Source organism: Daucus carota, chromosome 8 (assembly GCF_001625215.2).
Source record: "Daucus carota subsp. sativus chromosome 8, DH1 v3.0, whole genome shotgun sequence".
Classification (NCBI taxonomy): Eukaryota; Viridiplantae; Streptophyta; class Magnoliopsida; order Apiales; family Apiaceae; genus Daucus; species Daucus carota.
In genome coordinates this window covers 13,407,251-13,426,759 of record NC_030388.2, presented here as the reverse complement: position 1 = coordinate 13,426,759, position 19,509 = coordinate 13,407,251, and the positions used below count along the sequence as shown (strand labels likewise).

Sequence of the window (19,509 nt, the reverse complement as noted above, 5' to 3'; positions counted from 1 at the left end):
ATATAATACATTTCCAGATTTCATGAATAGAAATAACAAATGTGCATATCACCTTTATTTCTCTGGTTCTTGCTTACCTGCCAGATAATCCTCATAGTCTGTCTTGAAGAGAATTCAAAACATTCCATTATGCAAAGAACAATCAGCAGCTTCATTGAATTTTTCAGTGGTAATGAATGAGTTCATGTCTACCACTTACTGAATAACAAATGTATCACCTTATACTTCTCCTCCCGTTACCTTGATCAGGTTCCCCTTAGTGATAAGTAGTTGTCTCCCCTTAGATGAAAGATCAATCCTCCTCCTTAGTTGAAAGAAGAATCTCCCCCTCAGTAGTACACAGCTAAAGAGTAGTTTAATCCCCCTTAGTTGTAGACAGCAGAAGAAAGCTAATCCCCCTTAGTTGTAGACAGCAGAAGAAAGCTAACTTACTTTTTCTTCCCCCTTTCATATATTCTCCCCCTAAATATATTCTCCCCCTTAGTTGTGGAATCCTCCGAGGATATGTGGTATCAAATATGGTCAAGGAACGTGTCCAATACATCCTGTACCAAAAGATAATATCCCCGTAGAGAACTAAACAACGCTAAAGCTGGGATCGAAGAAAGAGTTCAGAAGAAGGGTGTACTTTGATTGGGTTGGTCCCTATGCTGAAAGAATAGGTTCCAAACGGAAAAGTAATGAATAAGAACTGACATTCCAGTAACAACATCCACTTTGTCTTTAGGTATAAATTTGGTAATTAGTGGGTGTCTCACTAAAATGTTCTGCAGGTGTATCACTCAACACTCAAATTTCTCTCGGTTTTTGGGTAAGGGTGTCACTCACGAGTTCTATAAGTGTATCCCTCCACACAAATACTGAGCTTCCAAAATGCTGAGTACCTGCAAGAAAATCACCTTAGCCGCCCTTGTAGGGGGTCACCGGTGGTGCAATGGGAGTTCGTAATTCCCAGTCCCTGCAGACTCATCAGATAAATCTGAATCATGGTCCACAAGTTGCCAACCACTAAGTGGCTTATCCAGTTAAGGATCCAGAGTTGTTTGCTTTGGGAGGTTAGACAAAGGCTTAATTATGGCAAAGGCCTAAGTCCTCCTCAATGTCTGTGAAGACACTTGATTCAAGAGAATCATCAACCAAAAGTTCACACCGTGAAATGGAATGAACCGTAGTTGCTTCCGTCAATTATTTCAACAACATGTGAGTTTTCGATACTAAATATTATAATATGTACCTCACAAGTGTTTCACTCTTCTCAATTTCTTATGTGTTTGCGCTCACTCATGCTCACATATTTCTCATTCTGATATCTCACTGGTTCTTCTCGGAATCTCACCAAGTGTTTAACTCTCAGTGTTTGGCTCACAATGTTTCTCTCAGCACTCAAAGTATGGTCTTCTGTACCTGCATGAGAAGATCACCATAGCCCCTTCAAGAGAGGTCACTGGCGGTGCAATGGGGTTTCGTAAATCCCCGATCCTCAACTGACTCATCAATAAATTGACTCATAGTCAGAGAGTTGCCGATCTCCTATAAATAGGAAATCCATTCCGATTGGATCCAGATCTGTTCTTATCTGGGGAGGGAGACGAGAATCCTGAAGATTTGGCAATTGAGATCCTCGTTTCCTCCTTACACCGGTAAAGGCATCAACCATCTTATTTACCGTAAAATGGTAAATGAAGAAGTTGCTTCTAGAATAAAACCTTTAACCTCACTGTGCACTCTCTTGTATTGTGTCCATAAGATTTTTTGTTTAGGCTCTTCATCAGAGTGATTACTGATGATGTGCTTGACTCAATACAAGATGCTCTGGCTGACGAGCGAATTTCAATGGACTCATCCTGTTGAGAGAATGATTCCAGAGACTGTTTTATTGCCTTTTCAGCTCTATATTCTTTTGGGAGAATACAGATGAGCAACAGTTACCTCAAGTTTGAAAACACCTTTTCTCCTTGAGAGGTAGAGCTGTGGGTACACTATCCCTCACATCCTTATTTGCTGTAACGAGTACAGTTTCTCCCTCATTGACCTCTAGTCTAATAAGTTCCTTATCACTCCAGGGGGAAAGTTGGGATGTGTTCTGAATTTGGTTTTATAGTCTGGGATAAAGATTGTTGGTTTTCAACCTTATGACTATCTAGGAAAGCCAAGAGGCTGATTAAGTTCCGAAGAACAGAAAGAGATATAACTGCATTTTAGAAAATCTATGATTTTGAATGAAAGCAATTGCATTTAATCTTTTGAGAAAAAATGAATCAGTTGTGACTGTAAAATGATTTTCATAAAAAAATGAACATCACAACCGATGAAAGAATCAAAGTTTTCCATTAAAAACTGGTTTGAGTATGAGAGTCTGAATCTATGCATAAAAGGTTTAAATGAACTTGTCTTTGAAAAAGACACAGACTCCTGTTTCTCACTACAATTTAAAAAGGGAAAAAGAAAATTTATGCGCTACAGTGTATAAAGCACTCACCACAATAATTAGTGAAAAGGCCTCATACTAGCACATCGTCAAAACAGACGTTGCAAGTAACAAAGATCACCAAGTACACAAATACAAGATAATCGATGTCTCGTCCTATGACGCTTCATGTATAGATGCAAAATATTCTAAGAAATATTTATGAAATAGAGTAGTGGATACCAATTGTTGAAATCAATTGATAAGAAAATTTCTTTGAAGAAACTCACCACTCCAGAAGATAAATATGAGACAGAATAAAGATTTTGTTGTCTCCCTTGTACTCAGAATATTAAACACCTAAAATATATTAGCACCAGTGGTTTTAAGAAATATGCAACAATATTTCACCAGTGCCAATACATCACAATCAATTCACAAATAAAACATCAATAAAGCATCAGAAATAGATACCAATTAAATATTTCAAAAATGAATTAATCATGCTTCTATTATTCTATCAAAGTCAATCATGAAACAAATAAGCATATAATTGTCATGGATCACAATTTAACTAAGATGAAATAAAAATTACTTACGAAATATTATATAATTATCAGATAAGCAAATAACAACTAAAATCATGACAATCATACAAAGATATTCGCAAGCCCGAGGGAAAGTTGAAGAAAAGTTCACGAGTCTTATACAAATAATCATTAAACACACGTGGACTCACACAACTCCTCGCAGAAAAATATTAACAATTAATATTAGTGATCTACATATAAGCATGCAATAATAGCACTAACACTAAAAGTATCACAACTATATTCAGTTAGACATGAAATAAAATATCAATTAATAAATCATCAATTATCCAACACAAATAGTTATGCTTCAAGTATATACACTAATATAAATGGATTCAGCCTAGAGAGTATCTAAGTAACTCCACACATACTAGTATATCATGACTAAATTCTAACTAGATTCTAACCACATACCGATTACTGATACAAGTCACAAGTCTAGAAACAAATAAGTCATGCTTCAGATTTTATACCTATAAAAATGAATTCAACCTAGAAAATAATCCTAAGTATGTTCACAAATACAGATATATCACGACCAAATTATGACAAAGTTCTCTACTAGATACCAATTGTTGAAGAGGTATAGATCAAGAAAAATAACATAATTAAGTCATGCATCATGTCATCTCTAATCATTTAAATCATGAACAAATAAGTTACTTAATTGTCATGCACCATAATTTAAATAATTGAAATAACAAACACTCATGCTAAAACACATTATTACCATCTAAGCATATAACATATCATCATGGCAATCATATATAGTAGCACAAAGCACGAGATACTGGATTTTAAATAAATTCACAAGTCCTATGTATAGACAATTTAATACTTATGAATTCATTCAAGAAATACGATAGACATGCTCATGAAAGAAGTAACAGCTTATAGAAAATATAGTATGTGATCTATTTGCAGTTAAGTAAAGTGATAAGTTGAATACCTCTGAGACTTGACATTTTAGTTGATGTACCTTTCTTGTACTGATCAAGTCCAGTGGTTGTTGGCATAAGTCTTGGCAGGTCTAGAATCTTCCAAAATGCACATATTCAAAAGATCCTTGACTTCCTTTTATTGCCATCATTCTTTAGGCTAACTAGTAGACCATGAAGAATTGCAACTTTCCAACAAACTCATCATATCACTAATCTGCATTCACTTAGCAATTATCTTGCACAAGTGACATTAGTCCACATATAATATAATCATGGTATCACAGCACAGATAGTTGTATTGTGTGTGCCTTGTATCATGAGAGGTAATAATTTGGATACCAAATATGACTCTAGCAAACAGATATTAAAATAATATGCTAGTCAGAAGTCATACCATGTCCGTGACGATCATCAGGTGTTGGAGAGTAACTCATAGAGAGCTGGTGAAGAAAGAGATATACAAATTCCGTTGGATCTGCAACTGCAAAGTCCTTGAAATATTGCATGAAGCTTCATCTTCTAGCTCACTGTAATATCCTCAACCAGAGTCTCGTCAATGGTGCTTTAGTTCAATCATGAAGGTCGTTGAGTCCCCTAAGATGTAGAGTCCTAAACTTGAAGATTCTGTTTCCATCATCTTCATGACCTTCTCCTTTGAAGTAACTCTAAGCAACCAGATTTGGCTTGTCCCTCGTAACAGAGCCAAAATTATCCAGTTGGAATCTGAATACCCGACAAGTACTAGGTACTGAATTGTCTTTAGGTCAGGGTATCAGAATCCACACAATCTGCTTTCCAACTTGATTGAGATCATATTGCTGTGCAATCACTCAATCTGGATCCATTTAAGAGCTTCTGAATCTTCCTCAAGTTTCACTTTAGATTGAAACTCAAAGAAATAACATCCTTTCACAATAGCTCTCCCAGTCTTCACTTCACCGTTAGGAACATTTAAGAACTAGAACCCGGGAATGATATTGACTCCAAACCCTTTGTCTAAGCAGATACGTTCTTGATATGTCCTGTTCATCTTGTGTGGTGTTGAGTTTGACTAGTGGATCTACCAAATGCTCCCCCTAAGCTGTTGCTGAGATTTCATTAATAATCCTTATCCTTGCAAAGAGATTCCGCTTGGATCTTAATTATTATTATACCACTAATATCACCTTTAACAGCTTGGAGCAAAGTGTCGTTCAATGTCCTGTCCAGACTTACAATCACCTTCTGTTAATTAATCATAATCACCCTATAGACTGTAGACTCCATTGAGTAGCCGAGGAAAATATTCTTTGAGCTTTAGATGCAAGACTTGCAAAGATGCATTTTCCTCTAAACACATACCAAAAGATAGTGTTTGCTTCTGATTGGCCACTGGCAAAAATGATGTCTTTCTGGATTTATCAATGATCAGGGTTCATCTTGATCAACCTTCATTTGTGACGTCTCGTCCTTCGAACACATACGAACAACACGAAAGAATCTAGAGCAGTTAATGATCATCGCAAAAAGATATCTAGCTTTGTTTGCAGACATGACATTAGCTGATCCGTAGAAATCCATACGTATCATCTGAAGCGGCTCAGTAATGTTAGTCATATCTTTGCTTCTGTGCAATGCTCCTTCGACTTCCCTATTGACATACCTCATGAGCTTCATCCATATTGAATTCCAGATGAGGTAGTCCTCTCACCAATTCTCTTCTTACGAATCGAAAGAGCTCCTTGTTTTGACATACAAGTGCGAGAGCTTCAAGTGCCATAGCTAATACTCATCTGATGAGGCTTCACTATCAAAACAGCTCACTCCATCTTCAGTTGTAGTTCCATATTAGCTACGAGCAGATTCACATCTTTCCTGATTTGAGATAAAGCACTATTCCATGAACTGACATAATGTCCTTTGTCAGAGAACCGTCTGATACTAGGAATGTGTGCTTTGACTCTTCCAAGAAAGATATGCTTCCATGATGACATTCCAGGAAAACAGGCATGTCCCGTAAGAGAATCTTTGTTGTCATCTTTCAAAGATTATTGACGGAACTGCTCACACGATCACATTTGCTGACAGGGTACTTTTGGTAAATATATGATTTCAGCTACTCAGCAAACAGAGTGCACCAACAATCATATGGAACATATGTAACCTGCAATCACAAATGGAAAGTGTTCTATGGTCCCCAATCATAACTGGGTCCGGATGGATTAGAGATTTTTCTTTAACAGTGGTAACAACAGAATCAACCTTAACATGCTAATTCTTATTTAGACATTGCCCTAATGTGATTCTCAAACATGCTTTTCTAAAATCAATGCAAGTACACGGACATGCATTCATGACAAGAAAATAAGCAGACATGATGTTGAATACACATGGCAAATAATCAAAGATAAGACAAGAGCAAGGTAGGCAGTTATGCAATTCAGAAGATTTAGTACTCTCTACTTAAACCAATTAACACAAGTGTAACAGGTAGCAAGTAGAATTACATATATTCAATAATCTCCTAAAAGCATAATGATCATAGACAAATTAATAATCACATTATCAATTCATACTAATCCCACTCTATTGTTATATGGCATTACATTATCTCTATTATTTAAGTCAGTTTTAGATCTAACATGAAGTTCTAAAAGTTCTACTGACCCAGGGTAGACATTCCATCATAGAACAAAATAAAATCCTTAACAAACAATTCAGATTTGATAAGCAAATCTAATTGTACTAGGGAATCTGAAAGTAAGTGTTTTAACAAAGTTATATATGCTAGGATCATAACCCCTAAAACTAAGAGTCGTGTTCCAAAGGAAAGCTTCTAATCTCACCATTGCAAATAATCAAATCCTAAATATTCATACACATGTTAAGAATCTGCTAAAGACACATGCACAGGATTATCATCAAACCTAGTTACTAGGGAAGTGATCTAGCATACTAGTTCAACATTATCTACTGTGATGCTATCATGCTTGTGCTTGTGTGTTAAACAATTCTACTCAGAGATTTATAACATGCTTTGAATATAATGAAATAAGTATTGCAGAGTTAGAAAGAATTCATACCAGAGATGTGCAAAGTGAATCATCTTCAAAGAATGCTTGGATAGCCAGATAACCATAATCATCCTTCTCATCAACAACTGATCCATCTCACACCTTTCCTAAAATAGCATAAGAACTTGTTGTAATGCTTCTTTCAAAACATCCACTTGAATTTCAGACAAGCCCTATCATCCTTGTTTGTCGAGGCTTCAATATATATAACAACCTTTCTTTGCTAAAGATACCAATCAATATTGTGTGTACTGACCAACTCAGTTTTCAAACAACCTGTCGAACTGAACCCTGAAGAGTCTCCACTTGAAACCAATGGATTCCGTCTGAATCTGACATGACTAAACTTCTCAGACAGTGTTATGCTAATCCTTGAAGTTCTTTCCTCACATTCTTCAAAAGTGTTAACTTTCGTCGACTTGAGCTTCCTCAAATTCAGCAGTTACAAACTCTTCTGTTCAATTCTAAGGTTCTGACATAAATGCACGAAACTGATTTGGTGCGGTAGTAACTCGATAATTATATCCTTAAACCTCCACAGTTCTCTGTCTTTGATTCAGTTGATTCTGGATGGATTTAGCATTTCTACAATTCACTGTGTAATTGTATATCCCCGAATCACTGAGTTAGATTGAAATCCCTTGAAGATTCGTCCGTAAAAACTTTTCTTTTCCTACTACCAGTGGTGCCATTCAAAGTTGACATTTCGAGCCCTGGAAAGATGCTTCACTGCAGATGTAGCAAATTCCCATCCTGATCTGGTGATCTGATAATCAAATAGGAGTAATTACTCAGAACAAGGCCTGAAGTACCTTCTTCAAAATTCACTGTCAGTAGTGTCCAATCAGTCTTCAATGGAATCTTCTTCGAATCACAATCATCTTTGTCGAACATAGAAAACTGCTTCTAATAATCCTTTAAGTAATCAATTGGATTGGGTCATCAATGTACTTCCATTATCGGTTCTGAGAATCTGGTATTTGAAAGCCCGATGTTTGTCTTGTAATCTGTCAGCCTGATCTGTCTCAACTAAATGTCAATCTGATTTGTCTTGGAGTAGAATAATTCAAAAGGTTACGGGACACTTGATTATTTAAACTAAGTTTAAATTATAAAGAAAATAAATTTAAAAATAAGTTTTAAAAGATGAAAGAAAATAAAGTATAAAATAAACTAAGTTAAATCTATAAAGTAAATTTAATTATATTTAAAAAATAAATTCAAATAAATTCATAATAAACTGAATAAGTTTAGAACAAATTTATTTCAAATTCATTTAGTAAATATATTAAAATTTATTAAATAAATTTAATTTTTGAAAATATTCAAGTGTCTCGTCTCCAATTAAATCATAGCTTCCAGAACAAATGAAATTGAACCCTTGAACTTGAACTTATATCCATAATCAGTTAAATCCTCTTAAATTTATATTTAATATTTTAACTTAAATTTAAATCATAAACTATACAAATTTAAATAATAAATTTATAAAAATTTATGATAACCTTGATAAAGTCTAAGAGTAAACTTTACAAGTCTAAAATAAATTTAAGCAAATTTAATAAATGAATTTAGCAAAGTTTATAAAGTAAATTTAATTAAGTTTATAAGATAAATTTAATTAATTCATAATAAACTCAATTAATAAGTTTAAAATAAATTAAGTTAAATTTATAAAATAAACTTATTAAAATTTAAAGTATAAATTTATAAGTCCCGGTCCAAAGTTCAGTATCCGACAGATAATCCTTGCTTAGGCCTACGGACAAATTCAGCAACACAAACCGGAAGAACATTTCCCCTAATCAAATATCAAAAGCTAGGTTCTTGATTTTCCGTACGATAAGGATCCTGATTTGTATATCAATCAACCTGGCTCTGATACCAATTGTTAGGTCCAAAGTATCGTAGAAGGGGGGGTTGAATACGATACTCACTACAATTTAAAATTCTTTCGAATCTTGCGGATAAATAAATTGCAGTCCTGTAATGGGTTTCGTGTTCCGGATATTTATTGGGTCGGTTTCTGAGGATATGAAAATATTAAACCAACACACAATATTTTCCAAGGTATATCTGTATATTGATAAATACCTCGAAGGGTGCTATAAATCCAAACCCGAAGGTTGGCTACAATGGCTACTACTACGTACACTCACAAACCCTAGCTTCTAAATATATATATATTACAAAACTAAGCTATGATTTATTTGTGTGTAGTAGTGTGCAAGGCACAAAGCCATTCCACCATAAAGGTGGTGGAGAGTGTTACAAATGAGAACAAAATCCATGGGTATTTATAGGCTTTTCATAAACTAACCATGGTTAACGAGTTCGTCCTGGACGACTTGAGTTCGTCCTGGACGAATTGAGTTCGTCCCAAGTGCTTCCAATGTGTATGTATGTAGAAATCCCATGCCTTAGAATATTTTCAAGCTTTAAGCATCCATAGGGCACCAATGGGGCGCAACTTGGGCGCTAGTGGCGCTAACACCCTCACAGGGCATCACTAGGGCGCACACAAGGCGCAACTTGGGCGCTAACAGGCGCAACCTCAAGGGGCGCAACTTCAAGGCGCAACAAGGGCGCTTCCCAGGCGCTCTAAGGCGCAACTTCCAGGCGCAACTTCAAGGCGCTTCCCAGGCGCTCTAAGGCGCAACTTCCAGGCGCAACTTCAAGGCGCTTCCCAGGCGCTCTAAGGCGCAACTTCCAGGCGCAACTTCAAGGCGCTTCCCAGGCGCTCTAAGGCGCAACTTCCAGGCGCAAGTTCAAGGCGCTTCCCAGGCGCTCTAAGGCGCAAACTCGAGGGGCGCAACCTCAGGCGCAACTCGAGCACTGTAAGGCGCAACTTCGAGGGCGCAATTTCGAGCGCAACTCGAGCGCAACTCGAGCACTGTAAGGCGCAACTTCGAGGGCGCAACTTCGAGCGCAACTCGAGCGCAACTCGAGCACTGTAAGGCGCAACTTCGAGGGCGCAACTTCGAGCGCAACTCGAGCGCAACTCGAGCACTGTAAGGCGCAACTTCGAGGGCGCAACTTCGAGCGCAACTCGAGCGCAACTCGAGCACTCTAAGGCGCAACTTCAGGCGCATCTACAAGGCGCAACTAAGGCGCTTCCAGGGCACTATAAGGCGCAACTTCCAGCCTTAGTTTCTGAGCAAGGATGTTCATGTACTCAGCAAGGGCGCCACTGGAGATTACTAGGCGCAACTTGGGATTTGCATAGCTAGCTTCCAAGTAGACACGTGACATCATCATTTATGCACATAATATAATATATATATATACACTTAAATATATATATGTTTATGTAAAATATAAATACATATACTATATACATACATATATTTATTTAAATATATATACATATAAATATACATATACATATGTTTAAAAAACATATATACATATATATTATATATATTATATTTAATTAAATATACGTATATACATATATATATAAATATATTTGTACATATACAAATATATAAGTGCACACATATATAAATTAGGCCACTTCCCGATATGACGGTTGAGCAGTAGTTGCATGGAACTATATCAGCTGACTCTGGAGATATTCTGAAGGCTTGACTTGAAATAGATGACTTGATAACTTGATCAATTTCTTCGATTGATAAATACTCTGCATAACTTCATACGTGATGACGCTTAGTGCACTGGTCTGGTTCACAAGCGACTAACACTGAAGTCAAACATTGTACCGTCTTTGTCAGCAAACATTGATCAGTCGGTTCCGGGTTAGTTTATGCTTCAGTTTGTTGATTATAAATAACCAACCAAGATATATAGAAATATCTTGCTTCAGGGGTTGCACTGAAATCTTTCGAGTACTTGGACAACATCTTCATTGCTTCCACAATCTTGAATACTTCAATCTTTATTCTTCACTGAGGCATGAACATATTAATGAACTTCTCCCAGTGAACTTATTCCTTCAAGACTGTAGATGGCTTCTTCAACCTTTGTCTTCGTATCTTCCAATTCTGGTGCAGGCGTAGTGTTATTTACTTGTCCTGTTCTATTGTTGAGTTATCATCCCTATGTAACAGATAGGGTTGTCTTTACATTTAGACTTACAGATAGGTCATATATGGCGTAGTATTACTTGTCACCTAGGTTCTTGATGTTCCCCTGTATGTATCAGTATAAGACTTCACCTAGCACCATATTGCCTTAAAAACATTCTTGAGTGATCATCTTACACTTTATATGTGTGTATATGAGCACTTGGAACTAGATGGTTCTCCACTGTAAGTATTAGGACGCTAGGTCCTCTAACTTAGAAAATCTTTGAGTGTTGACGTACTTGACGCTGCAGCCATTCTCCTGTAGAGACGCCAAGTCTTCGTCACTAAGCAAAATTCTGGTTCAATATACTTGCCACCACCCATGCATACAACTATACAGTATGGGCGCCAGGTTCTATACCTTAGTCATTTACCACTTCATACCACCTGGCGTCACAAGTAATATAGAGGGATGTGCCATGTCTTCCTTCACTTACATAAATTCCCATAGCTTTCACCTAGCGCCTCTTATTCATATTAAAATACAATTGTGGTGCTAATGATTACACTTAGAATAATTTTAAGTAGCAATTACTTGGTTCCACTTATTAATGCATATAAATACTTATATATAATTTATTACTGTATTTTTGATGCCGTTTTTTAGTTTATCTTTTAAATAGCAGCTACCAATTCCTTGAACATATGGAAGTCTTAACTTGGACCAAATGACATCTTGACCTTATCAATTTTTCGTTCGATAAATATGAAACTTCGTACATGTTGACGTTTATTGCACTAGTCTAGTTCACAAACGACTAACATTGAAATTAAACTTTATACCGCCTTCGAAAATATCCTTGATCAGCGCATATTAGGTTAAAAATACTTCAGATACTGATTATGAATAATCAACAAGACGATACTAGAATCCACTTACAATTGATACTGAATTGGTAGACAACTTCTAATCTCTTAAACATATTCTTCATTAAGGCTTGAATATATTAACGAATTTCATTCGGTGACTTTGTAATTGCTTCGGTTCACTTGATTGTGTGATCATCTGAAACTGTATATAACGGTTCTTCAATCAATTTTTGTACATGCTTATATATTATTTCGTGTCTTGTTAGTATATTGGGGCTGTTTGGGTAAATTTAAAATAAGTGTTTCTTACTTAAAGTAAAGAAGTGGTGTAAAAGTCAGGAGCAAGTTAAAACTTATAAATGATTAAAGTGTTAGGGAAACAAGCAGAAACAATGAAACAAAAACTAAGTATTCCCTCCTTCTTATAAGTATTTCTTTACTTTTTACACAAACGGTAGAAATAAGAACTTCAAACTTATAAACCCATGAATTGAGCTTTTAAACCCGGTCAAACACCCCCTTCATTATCACTATTACAATCTACCTTATATTATATCTTACATAATAACATAATAAAAATTTCTTAAACTACATGTTAAATAGATTAATTTTAGATCTTTTCTTCAAAATTTATCTATTATTATTATATATATAATATCACAACTTGGGTTTTAGTGAGCCAATTCAATCATAAATATTCTCTTAATATCTACACTAATAATTAATTTCATTTCATCAGTCATGACACATTATTAATTACTAATAACTACATATTTAATATTTGTTATTAATTATTATGCTCACATTAATATTTCGCAAATACTGGTTTTAGTGAGCCAATTTAATCATAAATATTCTCTTAGTATCTACACTAATAATTAATTTCATTTCATCAGTCATTACATATTATTAATTACTAATAAATACATATTTAATATATGTTATCAATTATTATGCTCACATTAATATTTCCCAAATACTAATGATTAATTCATTTATATTAGACCATATAATAATTCACTAATAATTAGTCATTTATCATTAATTCATTCCATCAATCATCATACATTATTAATTATTAATAATTACATATTTAATATCGGTTACTTATTATGTCTAATTATATGCCTTCATATACATAGCAAATACTAATAATTAATTAATTTATCATTCGATCATTTCATTAATCATTATACATTGATAATTCCAAATAACTGCATAAATAATATTTATTATTAATAATAATTAATAATTCATTATTGTAAAATAATACTTTTTAATGAATATGTCCTTAAAATATTTGTAAAATACTCATATCCCTATCATTTATCATACAATGACTAATTATTACTAATTATTACATGCTTTCGTTTATCATTAATTCATTTTATCAATCATTATACATTATTAATTATGAATAACTACATATCTAATATACAATTTTCTATGTGAGGAATTCATCCACCTAAACCAAAAATGAACCAATATACCGTAGTTAAAGGCGACTCGAGTTATATGTAATGATTAGTAAAGAATTGATTTAATGTAGTTATGATATTTATTAAAAAAATTAAGCCAATTAAAGATTAAGATTATGCTGTTTTGATTAAGTGTAGCTGGAGTTTAGTTGTCGATAAGCTTATTTCGCAATATAGTTCATAATATCATTAGTTCCTCGCTAATTTTCCTTTGAAGACATCAATCTCAAGCAATTGGTTTGTGGTGATCTTTTTTGATACATTTTGATAGATATTTTTTGTTGCATTAAATTCCTAAAATATACCAAAATTCGAAACAACACATGTTTAGAGTATGTACACTAGACCTGACAGATCGTGCAGATCGTGTACTTTCGTGTCGTGTACCTTTTCGTGTCGTGTACTCAAAAGCCAAACACATAACCGACCCGTTTAGCGTTCGTGTATTTTTCTCGTATCGTGTTTCGTGTAAAATCGAATTTAAATATAAATATAAAACAATATATAAATTAATGTAAATATTAGATTTCTAGGCAAAAAATGTACAAAATAGTATGAAATATATATATTTAAATCATTTACACTTACAATATTATAAACTATGTATTATTTTAAAAGAAAATATACATATATTTATTATAAATATACATATTTATAATTAAATATTAATATTTAACTATTAAATTATATTTATTTCGTGTACCTCGTGTCGCGTTGTGTACCCGAAGGATAAACACAAAACCGACACGACATCTCAGTCGTGTACTTCGTGTCGTGTACCTTTTCGTGTCGTGTACTCAAAATACAAACACAAACACTAATTTTCGTATCGTTTTCGTGTCGTGTGAAATTTTGCCGGATCTGATGTACACACAAGTTATAAATAGTTACTCCCTCCGTCCCATTTAATTATATACGTTTCTTTTTAACTGTTTGACACGCATTTCAATGCTCTTATAAAATATAGTTCCGTAACTTATTTTTGAGATTTTCTTTTTCTGTATAAAAGTATAACATCCAAACTTTAATTCAGAAAAGAAAAATTTTAAAAATAGATTACACAACTACACTTTGCAGGAGCATTAAAGTCCGTGCCGCGTCCCCGTCCCCCAATGTATACTACTCAGGGGACGGAGGGAGTACTGATTAATAATTTATCCAGGATTCCGAACGCGTGTGAACGTATGGACTGGGCTAATCTATTTTACAAAACTGACGATTTAGTAAAAGTACGTCCAGGGCCCACAATTAATACTGTAACGAAAACTCCCCTGCAAATATTGGTATTTATAACTGTAGATAGCAGGTGGGTCCAAAATAAAATATTGGACTTTGAATATTTGGTTGAAATCTTGACGTTTTGGTGTATAATGCTTAGCAGCCAACAAGGATTTTGTGTTTGAAGGTCTAGATTAGTTTACTCATATTTTATGTTTATATAAGCATGAAAAAGTAGAATTCTAGAGCTTTACTTGACATTTCTCATCACCCTTTCCCATACAATTATACAAAACCATCTCTCCTCCTCCATACACACAGCACAAGGTACCAGCATGATGCATATATTTAAATTAGCTTCTTAGTTTCTGGCACACATTTCACCTTTTTCATGGGTTTTTTATTTCTAGATTTGGTGCATGATTTTGTTATAGAGTGCAACTCTTTTAGAAAAATGAATGGCCTCTTGAATCCATGGAGTTTAAGTTTGAGGAGAAAAGGGTCTTGTTGAAAGTGTCTTTAATATGTTAGTTGTGAGATTTTTGGGCTTGTAAATAAAGGATTCCACTTTGTGGTTTTTAAAAAGTAAAGGCAAAAACTGGTCTTTACTTACAAAGCAAGGGTTATGTTTTCACATTGAAAACCACTTTGCTTTTTGGGATTCTGTGGTTTATTATGTACAATTACGAGAAGAAATATTAACACTCTGAACTTCATTCACAGGTCTGAAGATGGGATTGACAAAAATGGTTGTTTCTCTCTCAGTTGTGGTCATTTTATTCTTGAGCTTCTCCAGCAGTACAGCACAGCCACTCTCTTCTGGAGCTGTAGCAGGTTAGTCTGTGCTTGGTTGCTGATTCATTTATGTTTGTGTATCTGTTTGCATTTGGCCTAGCTAGATTGGTAATGATTCATCTTCATTTCTTGGATTGACTCGTGAGCACTGTTCTAAAAGTTGGTGATTAACTGTTCCATAGCTCATCGAACTGATTAAATATCCGATTATTCCATTAATCATCCAATTATTCCCCGATCAATCCAATTAATCCCCGATTAATCCTTGTTCTGTGACTTCACTGATTAAGTCCGATTCCCGCTTTTTACAACACCGCTCGTGAGACATGAAATTTAGGATTAAGTAATTGCTAAATTAAGCTGTTCTAAATAGAGTATTATTTTATGATATATGCATGGGTCTTGATAGTAACTGAGTTATTAGTTTTATCAATTTACAATATCTTCTTGGTTGCCTTTTATCAGATAATCATTCGGTAGATACCCAAAATGGCACCCAACCTGTTAAACAGAAAGATGATACAGTAAGGGTGGATCCTTTGAATCATCTAAGAAAATACAGAGGAGGATATGAAATTAGAGACCTGCATTATTGGAGTGTAAGATTAAATTTCTCCTTCGATTGTGTGTGTGTGTCCGTGCCTCGAATTGTGATTTTTATTTTCTGTAATCATCTTGTGCAGTCAACTGTATATACAGGGGTACCTGGCTATGCCTTGGGAGTTTTATGGCTTCTTTGTGGAATATCATATGGTTTATATCTTCTTGTAACCAAATTCTGCTTCAAGTGTTATGACAAAAGAAGACTGCGGAAGAGGTCTTTATATACAAGCCAATATTACATCTGGCCTGTTCTTCTAGCAGTCATTTTCACAATTTTAGCTATGTAAGTCAAGCGATCCTCTTGTAGAAAGTATCTATGTATCTCGAGAAGAGGCTGTGTGCGTATATATATGTTTCTTAATACATAGTTTTTTTTAATAAGCAAAGTTTCCATCTTTAATGAGCTTCTCTTGTTAACCTTCGTAGAATTGGATGTGGGATTGTTCTCGGAGGGGATGCAAAATTTCATTCCCGAGCAAAAACTGTGGTGGATATAATTATTGATACCGCGGAAGAGGCATCAACAACCATATTTAACACAACAGATGCTATGAGACTAATGAGAAGCAACTTGGATTCAGCATATGGGGGGACTGCCGAGGCTGCAAGCTTCCTCAATTCTACTTCAGTAAGGCTTGACTCGACAGCTTCAGATATCGAAAGAGAAGCGAAGAAGAACAGGCACTTAATTGACCTTGGACTCAAGATTGTGTATATAGTTACAATGTCCATTATTTCCTTGACCTTAGCTGCTTCCATTGCTTTGTTAGGTGTGTTTTTCTGCTGTGCTTGATATTCACTTAATTTGTCTACATATTCATGCTTCTTACTAAATTAGTATTACATTTCTTTCTTTACCAGTGTTTGGAATCCTGAAACGACGTCGAGCCCTTTACCTGTAAGTTAAATTTAATTGATTTTCCAAATATGATAATCTTTTTGCTTTGAAGCAAGGAGGGGCAAATGCTTACTAATGTGTTGGTCTAAACATTCAGGTTCGTCGTAATATGCTGGCTACTTGCTGTCTTTTGCTGGCTGTTCTTTGGCTTGTACTTCTTCCTGGAAAAGTAAGTCCATTTATTCTCCTATTTGTTTCTACATTCGAGAAATCTACACCTATATATATGTTAGCTGGATCCTGAATCAAAATTAACCTGCAATTTCAGTTTTGCACAAGATACTTGCACAGCCCTTGAAAGCTTCCAACGAGATCCTTATAACAACACATTAAGCTCAATCCTTCCATGTGATGAGTTGGTTTCGACTCAGTCAGACCTAAAGGATGTCAGTGCTGGTGTTTACAACCTTGTGAATCAGGTGATAATTAAAAAACTATGGTGTAACTTGTAAGCACAAGAGTCCAAATGTCATAGTCCAAATCCTTTTTAATTTTAATGTTTTGCTGATTTTCTCAATTGTCCTTCACAATTGATGCAGGTTAATGCAAATTTATCAGCTCAAGAAGCAGATTCATTTGTTCAGATTTGCAATCCTTTTTCGGCACCACCAGAGTACAATTACCAGCCAGAGAATTGTCCAACTTCTTCTATTCGCATTGGAGACATTCCCGCAGTAAGATATAGTATATGTTGGAACTTAATTATCACAGCATAACGTATATCAATCATATTAGTACAGTTTCTGATTGTTATTTTATTTTTTTATGAAGGCCGTGAAGCAGATTGCATGTACTGATTCCGATGACAAAAATCAAACTTGTGTTGGTGGAATATACATATCCAACACTGAATTTCGGAGGCTGGAGGCTTACACAACTTCCATCCAGAATCTACTCAATGCTTATCCTGGTATGGACAGTTTAGTTGAATGCCAAACAGTGAAAAATGCTTTTGCGGAAATCCTTGAGAAACACTGCAAGCCACTAAAGAGAGACACACACATGGTCTGGGCATCCATGGCCTATTTATCGTCCGTAATGGTAATATTAGTTCTGTTATGGACATATCAAGCAAGCCGATGGCGGAAAGACCACTATTCGGATAGTTCTGTGAAACCCCATTTTGCAGCATATGTTAATGAATTTGAAACAGTCGAGGCGGTGAACAAACAGTCTGATGATCCTAGTTCAGTAGTGTAACTGTCAAAGGATTCATCAGTTGTCACAACAGCCCACATTTTGAATATTTGGAAAAGGATTTAGATTCAATTTTGTAGATATTTATAGGTATATTTCTGAATCAAGGATATTCAGATTCATCATGCAACAACTTGTTTAGAAGAGTTGCAGTTCAAAATTATATAGTCATACAAACTCTTCTCTCTTTTATAAATTGTTATGATTTTGTAGAATACCAAAAATTGGGAAAGACTTGTAAATGAGGGGTTAGATCTTTCATTCTGGTGTTTGATTCAACCAAAATTAGCTGGGCTTGTTGTTGAAACATAAATTCGACATATATCACATGAATCTCGACGAAAACTATTAGTCGAAGAAGTTGGTCCAGAATTGAGGGTGTTTCATGTTCGGATGAGTATAAAATAAGTGTTTGTTGTAAAGCACAAAAGTGAAGGAAGTTAAGATAAGTAATTAAATTTGGATGAGTATAAAATAAGTGTTTGTTGTAAAGCAGAAAAGTGAAGTAAGTTAAGATAAGTAATAAAATTATTTAAGAAAAAAGTAGAAGGCATGTGGGGTGGCAGTTTCTCGTTCCAACTTGATTGGATCTACTTGAACCCGATTTTTTTATCCGGATGTTAGATATCCTGACCCGATACTCAAAACCCGATCCAAACCTGAAACCCGATATAAAATATTATATATATATATATATATATATATATATATATTATTAGCCTATATATATAATTAATGAATGTATAGTATATATATTGAAATATTATGAATTATTAGTAATGTATATTAACATTTTACTTAATTTTATATGCACTATACAGAATTTACATTCATTTCACCAATATTGTGTTTTTCTTAATTATTTAGCATTAAATAATCATAATATAATAAAAATATAAACGTTAACTTGAATGATTTTAAACAATTAAATTAGCATGTTTCACGTGTTTGTTGTACTAGATAAAACATGTGAAGCTCATTTTAATATTCCTAAATTTAAAAAAATAAAAACAATCATCATATTTTTTATAGGTATATAATTTTAAATCTTATTTTATTTTATTAAGTATTCGAATTAAACCTGAACCCGAACCGAAACTCAAAAACACTCGAGCCGATACGTTGCCATCTCTGAAGGTGTGAAACAAAAGTTAGTACCCACAATTATTTATAAGTACTTTTTGTTTTTCTTACACAAACAATACGAATAAGTTTTTCTAATTTATAAAATCAGAAGTGAGGCTTTTAAACCCAGTCAAAAGACTTGAAGTTGGTATTTTGATCTTAATTCCAATTCAACATGAGTTTGACTAAAGTGATAGATAATGTATGAATATGGTTGGAGTGTGATACTTTTAAGACATTAATTATAATTTTTATTTTTTAAATATGTCAATTCATATTTTAACTAAAAATTTTATGGTTATT

The 19,509-nt window shown here is 34.4% G+C and overlaps 1 protein-coding gene across 3 annotated transcripts; it reads left to right on the top strand.

Annotated features, from left to right (window-relative positions):
* Positions 1 to 14,768: 14,768 nt before the first annotated feature.
* LOC108197627 (uncharacterized) lies at positions 14,769 to 18,277 on the top strand. Of its 3 annotated transcripts, none has more exons than XM_017365294.2 (10): positions 14,769 to 14,915; positions 15,312 to 15,422; positions 15,849 to 15,982; positions 16,067 to 16,269; positions 16,413 to 16,756; positions 16,848 to 16,884; positions 16,982 to 17,053; positions 17,153 to 17,303; positions 17,424 to 17,558; positions 17,656 to 18,277. In XM_017365294.2, exons 2-10 carry the CDS (start codon positions 15,320 to 15,322, stop codon positions 18,082 to 18,084), a joined length of 1,608 nt encoding a protein of 535 aa, XP_017220783.1. In that variant the 5' UTR covers positions 14,769 to 14,915; positions 15,312 to 15,319; the 3' UTR covers positions 18,085 to 18,277. The 3 variants fall into 3 exon arrangements, with proteins under 3 accessions (XP_017220783.1, XP_017220782.1, XP_017220784.1); XM_017365293.2 differs by lacking the exon at positions 14,769 to 14,915 and adding an exon at positions 14,923 to 15,114; XM_017365295.2 differs by lacking the exon at positions 14,769 to 14,915 and adding an exon at positions 15,133 to 15,173.
* Positions 18,278 to 19,509: the final 1,232 nt, after the last annotated feature.

Bases quoted from the DNA above. Each gene is read 5' to 3' on its own strand.
- LOC108197627 (XM_017365293.2), top strand. From the start codon at position 15,063: ATGGAGTTTAAGTTTGAGGAGAAAAGGGTCTTGTTGAAAGTGTCTTTA. The intron at 15,115-15,311 runs GTTAGTTGTGAG...CTTCATTCACAG, and splicing joins GTTGAAAGTGTCTTTAATAT to GTCTGAAGATGGGATTGACA. The intron at 16,885-16,981 runs GTAAGTTAAATT...CTAAACATTCAG, and splicing joins CGACGTCGAGCCCTTTACCT to GTTCGTCGTAATATGCTGGC.